General features: G+C 36.7%; 1 protein-coding gene across 1 annotated transcript; it reads right to left on the bottom strand.

The window, feature by feature from the left end:
* Positions 1-315: 315 nt before the first annotated feature.
* On the bottom strand, positions 316-6,087 carry LOC125189450 (FAD/NAD(P)-binding oxidoreductase family protein). Its single transcript, XM_089058193.1, has 16 exons — positions 5,919-6,087; positions 5,687-5,812; positions 5,515-5,574; positions 4,877-4,990; positions 4,685-4,772; positions 4,326-4,471; positions 4,137-4,238; positions 3,521-3,592; positions 3,351-3,450; positions 3,194-3,276; positions 2,774-2,851; positions 2,570-2,668; positions 2,438-2,488; positions 2,245-2,301; positions 2,079-2,120; positions 316-725 (listed from the first exon to the last, which is right to left on the bottom strand). Exons 1-16 carry the CDS (start codon positions 6,057-6,059, stop codon positions 642-644), a joined length of 1,443 nt encoding a protein of 480 aa, XP_088914319.1. The 5' UTR covers positions 6,060-6,087; the 3' UTR covers positions 316-641.
* Positions 6,088-8,449: the final 2,362 nt, after the last annotated feature.

Here is an 8,449-nt window from a genome sequence, read left to right as displayed (position 1 = left end):
TTAAATTGGGCTTGGTCACAGACTCACAAAATCAAATTTCAAGTTCGTATAGTTTTTTTATTCGATAAATATTTGTCTATTTTCTAATTTCATTTAAAAAGAATAATACAAAAAAATCTTATGTGCAGTTCACTTCCACATTTATAAAATTGAAGATCACATTAATCAGCCAACCCTAGCAATATGAATAATTATGTATGTTATCTAGGCGTTATATTGGAGTACAAAACAAGACCTAATTGTGCCTAAATGCACCAACTTTCACCAAATTCTAGTTTTGCACATGAACTACTCTCAATAGAGTCATTTTTCACATTTGTTCCTCGTGTTAAAATTGTAAGATATGCAACAATAAAAAAGAAAGTGAAACATTATAGGTTAGATTGTCCAACTACAAACAAGCCAAAAGGTAGATAATTTAATCACTACTCTATTATCTGACAAGAGCCAGATTTTAATTTCATCACATCAAAACATACCACGTTAGAGTGAGATGTACCCACAGAGATCCTCAATCATGTGGCCTCCCATGTTCTTCTGGAAAAATCTGTGGTATCTGCATAAAAGGCAAACCCTTAGATCCACATGATGCAATCATGCAAGCGAGCGTTTTTTCTTTCTTTTTTTAAATCCTTTTCTTTTCAGACAGTTTCTTCCTCCAGACTAGAAGCTGTCGCCAGGTTACCGATGCTTGTTCCAGCTATGTATCCACCCGACCAAGCGTTCTGCAACAAGAAACAGCAAGATTGCATAAAACATGACGAAGGGGCAGCGACACGGCGACAAGAAACAACAATATTGCATCAAGCCAAACAAAATAATTAATATTTAAGTACTTATACCATCGCCAAAAGAGATAATCAAATTATTAGAAGTCTTGAGTAATTGAAAACAATTTGACTACTTTCATACTTTAAAAACCATAATATTTTGTGTCAGCTATGTTATTTCCAACTATGATTAACTCAATTTGCAAGTCCTACAGAGAGAAAACATGAATGTCAAGAAATATTCATTCAAGCAGAAGCAGCTCTTTTGTTGGCTCTAAAAGTAGGGTAATCTTTGCGAACAAAGCCACAAAACGTATGTCATACTCCTTAATTTTTAGAAGGTAAAACTGCTGTAGAAGAGATTCTGTAATAATGTATTACACATTACCCCAAAAAAAGATTACAGAATATTCAGTAATAACAGAAGTAACACTAACACGCACATTTCACAAAGCAAGCTATTCATTACTCTACTGAACAAAATAGTTCTTCTACCTCAAACCTCAAATACATGTTTGATGGTATATCTAGTGCAATACAAGTCATACATTATTTACCTTCCAATACCATACACTATTGTTCACTATAGTTGATACAAATGTACCGAGGGCGGATTTAGAAATTATCCAACTATAACCGATATTTTCTTGTTATTAAAAGAGTCGATTAAGAAATTATCTATCTATATCCAGTGTTTGTGTTAAAATGACAACACCTCTTAAAGTGACACCGTGACACTACATATCCAGCAATATTATAAACGCTACACATCAATATTATAAATGCTACACAACAATCTATAGATTGTTGTATAGCGTGTTGGATATTGCTGGTCGAGAAAAAATTGTTGTATACAGTGTTGTATATTGCTGGCTGAGATTTTTACACATGAGCTTTTTTTTATTGCCACATGGCAGCTTATTATTCGTCCACGTGTACAAATGATTGGCTAGGAATGGTGGTATGGTGTTATTTTAAGAGGTGTTATCATTTTAACGCACCCCCTATATCTAGTGTTTTAGTATAAAACACTATTAAAAGGGTGGATAATGCGGGACTCATAATTAATGTGGTATGGAGTAATTAAATGAAACATATGCATCACACCTAAAATGGTGGGGTATGATCAATCCACTTTCTCCTTAATGCATGAAAGTAAAAGATGGAATCCATTAATTATTAGTAGTACTATTTATAATATCAAACCTCAAAATCCTATAAACAATCAATTCACCAAATTAAAAACTCCTCTACGTACACAAGGCCTAAAAGAGAAGAACTCCGTGCAAAAGAAATATGATCAGGTACCTGGAAATTGAAGCCACCAGTTATTCCGTCAATATTTAATACCTACAAGGTATAGGTCTCATAAGCAAAAAAAATATTCGAACATGACAAAATACAAGGATCTAGTTTTCATGTCCAGTTCTCTCATAAAATGCTACCAATTTGATGCCATCTAAAGCAATAATACCTCCCCAGCAAAGAATAGATGTGGCTGGATTCGGCTCTCCATGGTGTTCAGAGATATCTGAAAAGAGCCCGGTTTCACCGTTTCAGGAAAGAAAAAGATCCACAGTCACATACATGATACATCCACAGCAATATATACAGCTGAAGACACTTGAAGCGCAGAGATTCACAAAGAAGAGAGACAAATATAGCACCTCAGACAATGGAACACCTCCAGCAGTGACAAATTCATCCTTAAATTGACCCTACATTATATGTCGAGTACAAATTCACTGAATACATATAGAAATGAAGAAATGATCATAAAAGCTAAAGTTATAGTATACCTTTCCTTTCACACTGAAGGAACAGTTTTTCAGATGAGAAGTAATTGAGATTAAAGAGTTGTTGGATATGTATGCCCATAAAAGATCCCCGTCCAAACCCTTTCAGAGCAAGCAAACAAAGGTCAATCGCCACACCACCACTAAAAAGTATAGCCAACAAAGGAAACAACAAGATATCATGTTTCAGTGGGATAGCCACTCAACCTCACGTTCTAGAATACATCTCCAGAATCTCTTCACAAGGCCAAGTTCTGAAGGAAATGAATTGGCAACCTTTTGTTTCTGCAAATTAGACAAGAAAATAATTAGATACAGGAAATTATTCGAGCAGCTGATGGACTTTAACAGTCACTATAAACACAGTCAATGCTTCCTGAAATAAATTATATTCGGTGGAAAACCTGGAGTTTGCTTTTGTGATACAGTAAATATCTTGATTACCGGTGTTGTATACTCGTATATTATCACTTTGTTTTATGGTGGAGATGACTTATATGAGATCAATAATATGATATGTGTGCCTTCTATAGGATAATCCATAACCCCCAAGTCTAAATAGATAAGAAACATAACTTAGAAACAAAATAAAGTATATAAGAGAAGGCCTTAGGTCATAATAATTACCGCAAACTTATTTTTGTGTGCAATAAGAAGTGACTTCAGATCTTCTACATTAAAATCAGGAACAAAATCCAGATGAAGTGTTCCTGGATGAGTGTCATTAAACCATTTAGAATATTCTGGAACATACGGAAAGGAAAAAGAACAAAGTACTTTTTACCTTTATAATCAGAATCTGAGAGCTCACGAGCTCCCCAGGCAGACAATCGGAGAATTACTGGGCCACTAAAGCCCCAGTGTGTTACCAACAGTGGCCCAACCTTTTGTTAGAAAATCAAGATCAGTTTCTATCCCACTTATATTTTAAATAGCTGCCGACAAAATTCTTGCCTGTGTGTGTGCGGGTATGCTCTTTTGAACAGTTGCCAGCTTCAATTGTGCTCTCACCTTAGGGAAGGTAACCTGAGAATCAGGAGGAGAAATAGAAGACGAATACAGTTACCACTAAGAGAAATAGAAAGATATGTATTGAAAATTTAGTTAGTCTATTGAACGAGTTATGAAGTACTATTAGAGAAAAATTAGAATAAATCATTTTCTGAAGAAAAAAAAGGATAGCAATTACATGGGCACAGGAGATTCAGTTAGAATCCTTATAATTGAAAAGAGCATATAACGTAATCCAGTTAAGTGATTCGAAACTATGAATGCAAGCTTAATAAAGTGGATACTCGAAAGGTTGGGGGGACGAGTTTGAGATGCAATTAACAAAAGTACAAAGTTCCTTTTATACTGTGAATGAGAAGCTATAATGATGCTCTTTGAACAGGTGGGATCACATTTGGAAAGTGACGAACTTTAAAACATGTCTAGCCTTAACCTGAAGACAATTTATGAATCAGAATTAGTTTTGCTTCTTTAAGAACTCTAAGCTGCAAACAAGCAAATAATGTATATTCCCAATTCTGAAGATAATCAGAGGCTTATCCATAAGCATGAGAATTACCCCAGACAATTCTACTAACTGAAAATCATCAATCTTGAAAGTGAATAGACTGGGTACAGGTTTCACAATAGAATGACCAAGCTGTGCAGCAAGTTTGTATCCCTGACACGGTATGAATACAAGTTAAGATGAGTAACATGGAGCAGAAGGGGAAGAACAATGAGCATAACAGCTGAAAGTGGATGCAACCTGCTCACTACTACCACTAGCAATCATCAAGAAATTTGCTTCAGCATGCTCAACATAACCAACTGTGCGTTTTTCTACTTTGACAGAGAATTTGCAACCAGAAATTGCTGAAACACTGGTAACAGTTTTACCAGTCTCCAGAACAACTGATAGAAAGAAGCAGATAGCATCAAGTTCAGTCATATTACACTCAGGGGAAAAGCATATGCTATGCACTCAGGCATTCGAGCACCATTTTCAATAGCATTAGTAGACAATTATTTTCAATATTATAAGTAAACAATATCATTTGAATTAAGACATAAAACATATCCCAGTAAAAGATTAGCAAACATTAGCCAGAGGCCCAGAATACCTACCCCCTCTCTTCCTCGCTTCAGATATTAGGCAATCTATAATAGTTGATGAGCTGTCAGTGACTGGAAATACTCTTCCGTCAGGTTCAGTCTGAAGAAAAATATAAAATCCAACCCATAAGACGCCTATATGGGAGAGATATTCCTAATCTAGAATAAAAAACTTAGTTATGAGAATTGGAAGTTTGAGATTGCCTTCAGTTCAACTCCACAATCTGAAAACCATGACATGGTATCAATTGGGCCATGCACCTTGAAAAATGACCCTCGCAATTCTTTATTGCCTCTAGGATAGTATCCTGCCAAAACCTATGTCAACTGTTAGCAATAACACTTGAGACGGTCCAAACATACTAACACAAAAACAAACTTTTATAGGTTTTCACAGTGACTCAGAAAAAGCCATTTCTATCCAACGAAAGTCAAAATAATTCCAAATGTTGAAATATTAGCTAGCAGCTTATACATTGCCATCTAAGTATGACCATTTTGGATTTTGCCAACTAATAGCTAGCTTGTGATGGTTCTGAAAGAGAAGAACAATATATCCGTACTCTACTACAGCTGCCCTGAGCTAGGAATTCCAAGCATGAACTTCAGACACAGAACATGTATTAGGAAAGGAGAACAAACTAAAAGCACAATAACTCAACAGTTATTATTACGCCTCATAAGGTGAATCACAGTTTTAAGCATCTCGTCATTGAAACAACCAGTAAAAAGGACTGGCACGAATATTGCAAATTTCATAGTCAAATATGCGGTTTCAACTTTCACCCGTTGTGCTGTTGTCTACTGAAATTTCAATGTATAAGAAAGACAAGAGTCCTTACCACATTATCAGTGTGATGTCCATTTGTCACATTACATCGACCACCACCAGAAATCTTAACCTAAAAAACACACAATTCCATTCCAAAATGCACAAATAAACAAAAAATTTGTGACTCCTCAAACAACAACAACAAAATAAACTTCTGTAAACAAAAAGCGCAGAAACAAAACCTTCGATAACGGCTTTCCTTTCTCAATAACAACAACATTGAGGTCAGGCGCAACAGTTTTCGCTCTTATGGCTCCATAAATGCCGGCAGCTCCGCCACCTACTACAATCAGCGTTTCCTTAGTTGGCTGCAATGCGAAATTCCACACAGTCAAAATCAAAATCAATGAAATCCATTGCGCCTAATAGTATTACCTTCACTAAGTTAGCGAGAACAAAAACGTATGTGTTCACCTTAGCAGATAACGAACGTGAAATCGCGCAGTATCTTCTTTTCCGGTTCGAGAAAAGAGAATAAGCACAATTTTTAGGCTGAAGAGAGATTCCTGAGAGGAACTCAGCTTGGAGAAGGAACCGCGGGAAACATGTGTTCATCTTTTAGTGTGGTTTTGTGGAAGCAGAAGTGATAAAATCGTCTTCGTCATTTTATGAGGGTTTAAGAGAAATTTTTTACTACTACTAGAGTAAGTAAATGGTAACATTGACTTTTTACTCTTAATTATTGATTTGGTCATTTTAAGTATATTGTTTTGCCAATAGTCTAATCATGCAATTTGGTGATTATTTGTCATTTTAAAATTAGTAAAGGTCAAAATCAGTCCCAAACATATGGTCATTTTATATTTTTTATCATAAATATTACTCCCTTCGTCCAGCAATAGAAGTCCCGTTTTTCCATTTTTGTCCGTCCGGTAGGAGTCCCGATTCTACTTACTATATTTGGACATTTTAATTACCCTCCCACTTCTCACTTATTTACATATCTACCATAAAAAAAAAACACCCCTCCCATCCCCACCCGTCTAACCCTCCCCCTTCCCCTCCCCCTCTCAATCCCTAGGAACCCTAATTCACTGCCGCCGCCGCCTCCTCCTCCTCCGACAAAAGGCCTTCCAACCGCCGCCGCCGCCTCCTCCGACAAAAGGCCTTCCGACCGCTGCCGCTGCCGCCGCCTCCTCCTCCTCCTCCGACAAATGGCCTTCCAACCGCCGCCGCCGCCTCCTCCTCCTCCTCCGACAAAAGGCCTTCCAGCCGCCGCCTCCTCCACCTCCTCCCCACTCTCGGGAACCCTAGCCCCTAATCGTCGGCCGCCTCCGCCGACCTCACTGTCTCCTACCCAAACCCATTCCAGCTGTGGGTGTGGGGGACCTCCAGAATGTGAGTAGTGAAAATCACGAAGAGGGCTCTGCTTCCTTTTAATTTTGCAAAGTTTATTCTTGAAATTTTTTTCTTATGGCCTCTCATCTCTTTTTGCTCTCTGATTTTAATTCAGTGCTGTTTTGATTCATCCAGATTGAAGTTTTGTTATTGAAATTTTGTTCTTGGCGTTTGTTCTTGAAATTTTGCAAAGTTTGTTTCAGATTGAAATTTTGTTCTTGAAATTTTGTTCTCTGTTCTTGAAATTTTGTTCTTGGCATTAAATCCTCCAGATTGATTTGTGTTGAGCAATTACAGTGAATTTCATTTAATTGTGTAGATATGCGAGCAAATTTAGCGTGAATTGTTGCATTCAATTCTCCAAATTTGGATTTAAAATCAGAAATAAAATCAGAACTTGATGTATAAAAGCTAAATTTATAAATTTGTGGGCGCTAAATTCCACTATCACACACCATTTATTACACACTTCAACCCTTTCTTAAAACCCGTGCCCTTTAGAAATGGGACTTCTATTGCTGGACGGAGGGAGTATCTTTTAAATTTTTTGGTCCTGAACATATGGAAATTTGATCATTTTGGTCCTCCGTCAACATTTCCACTAATATTTAACAGTCAACGGATTTAATCATAATTCACTAATATTTAACAGTCAACGGATTTAATCATAATTTTGACCAAATTAAGTATGTTAATTCTGATTTTTAAGTCACTAATTAAAACCTTAATTATTTAGTAAATACTCCCAAATCCAAAATTTTCCCCAACAAGTGAAACCCTAATTACTTTAAAACTGAAACAACCCTAATCACATGTTCCCCATTTACATTTTAAAAGCACTTTTAATTAAAATTTCACCTTCAAGATAAACAATCGAGGCCCATACATTACGTCTTGGAAGCGGTGGAATTTCAATCGGAAGTGGTGGTCGCGGTAGATTTTGAGAGGCAGATGGTGGAATTTGAGTCAGACATGGTGGTTGCGGTCAATTCTCACTAGGAGGCGGTGCTTGAGGTCGATTCTCAGTCGGATTCGATTTTGAGGGGCAGGTGCTCTTCCCCTCTCCCCCTCCCCCCCCCCCCCTTCTCGTTCTCCTTCTCCGTGGACTTATCGTTCTCCTTCTCCATCTAGAGTTTCTTACTTCCGCCGTTCACTGCTAGCCGCCGCTCGCCGCCGAAGTGAGAGAGGGTTAGAGAGTGACGAATAGTTTTTGTTCTAAATTTTCTTGAGTGTTGAAAATGTATTCTGTACTCTTTATTTTCTTTTAAAATTTTCTTTTTTTAGTACTCTTATTTTAGTATTTTAAATGATATATGCTTTAAATAATTAAGGTTATGATTAGGAGTTGGTAATCTCTAAAAATTGTTTAAGTTGGTCAAAACCGGATAAAAATAGTTGACTGTTAAATATTAACGGAAATGTTGACGGATGACCAAAATGATCAAATTTTCATATGTTCATGACCAAAAAATCCAAAAGATAATGTTTATGACCAAAAACGTAAAATGACCATATATTCAGGATCAATTTTGGCATTTACGCTTTCAAAATTTGGGTTGATTATTTGATCAAGCTGGAATCTTCTAATTCTAATTCTAATCATGCAA

The sequence above is a fragment of the Salvia hispanica genome, chromosome 5, assembly GCF_029641045.1.
Source record: "Salvia hispanica isolate PSC_SH4W2 chromosome 5, Shi_PSC_v1, whole genome shotgun sequence".
NCBI classification, from domain to species: domain Eukaryota; kingdom Viridiplantae; phylum Streptophyta; class Magnoliopsida; order Lamiales; family Lamiaceae; genus Salvia; species Salvia hispanica.
The sequence above is the reverse complement of the archived record's forward strand: the minus strand, read 5'-3'. Positions and strand labels throughout refer to the sequence as shown.